The sequence below is a fragment of the Eimeria mitis genome, genomic scaffold (genome assembly GCF_000499745.2).
Source record: "Eimeria mitis Houghton genomic scaffold, Emh_scaff2787, whole genome shotgun sequence".
Lineage (NCBI taxonomy): Eukaryota > Apicomplexa > Conoidasida > Eucoccidiorida > Eimeriidae > Eimeria > Eimeria mitis.
This window is the reverse complement of record NW_013571126.1, coordinates 240-525: the sequence shown is the minus strand read 5'-3', so window position 1 is coordinate 525 and position 286 is coordinate 240. Positions and strand designations below refer to the sequence as shown.

Here is a 286-nt window from a genome sequence, read left to right as displayed (position 1 = left end):
GCTAGAAGCAGCAGCATTTAATACTTTTTTGCTGCTGCTGCAGCAGCAAGCAGCAGCAGCAGCAGCAGCAACAGCAGCAGCAGCAGCAACAGCAGCAGCAGCAGCAGCAGAAATAGGTGCTAAACTACTCTGGGATTTATTTATATGCAAAAAAAATAATTATTTTATAAAGACAGAAGAAAACAAAGATGCGGGCTGTATAGACAGCTCAGACTTGCATGCGCTGCAGCAGCAGCAGCAGCAGCAGCAGCAGCTGCAGCAGCAGCAGCAGCAGCAGCAGCAGCAA

General features: G+C 48.6%; 1 protein-coding gene across 1 annotated transcript in view; it reads left to right on the top strand.

Moving 5' to 3' along the window:
• The window catches only part of EMH_0058710 (uncharacterized protein), a gene marked incomplete at both ends in the record, with an annotated part of 4,259 nt that overhangs the window by 3,853 nt on the left and 120 nt on the right, over positions 1-286 (top strand). The window contains one exon of the mRNA XM_013497597.1: positions 44-286. Within this exon, the coding sequence (XP_013353051.1) occupies positions 44-286 (243 nt within the window). The remainder of the gene's footprint in view (positions 1-43) is intronic.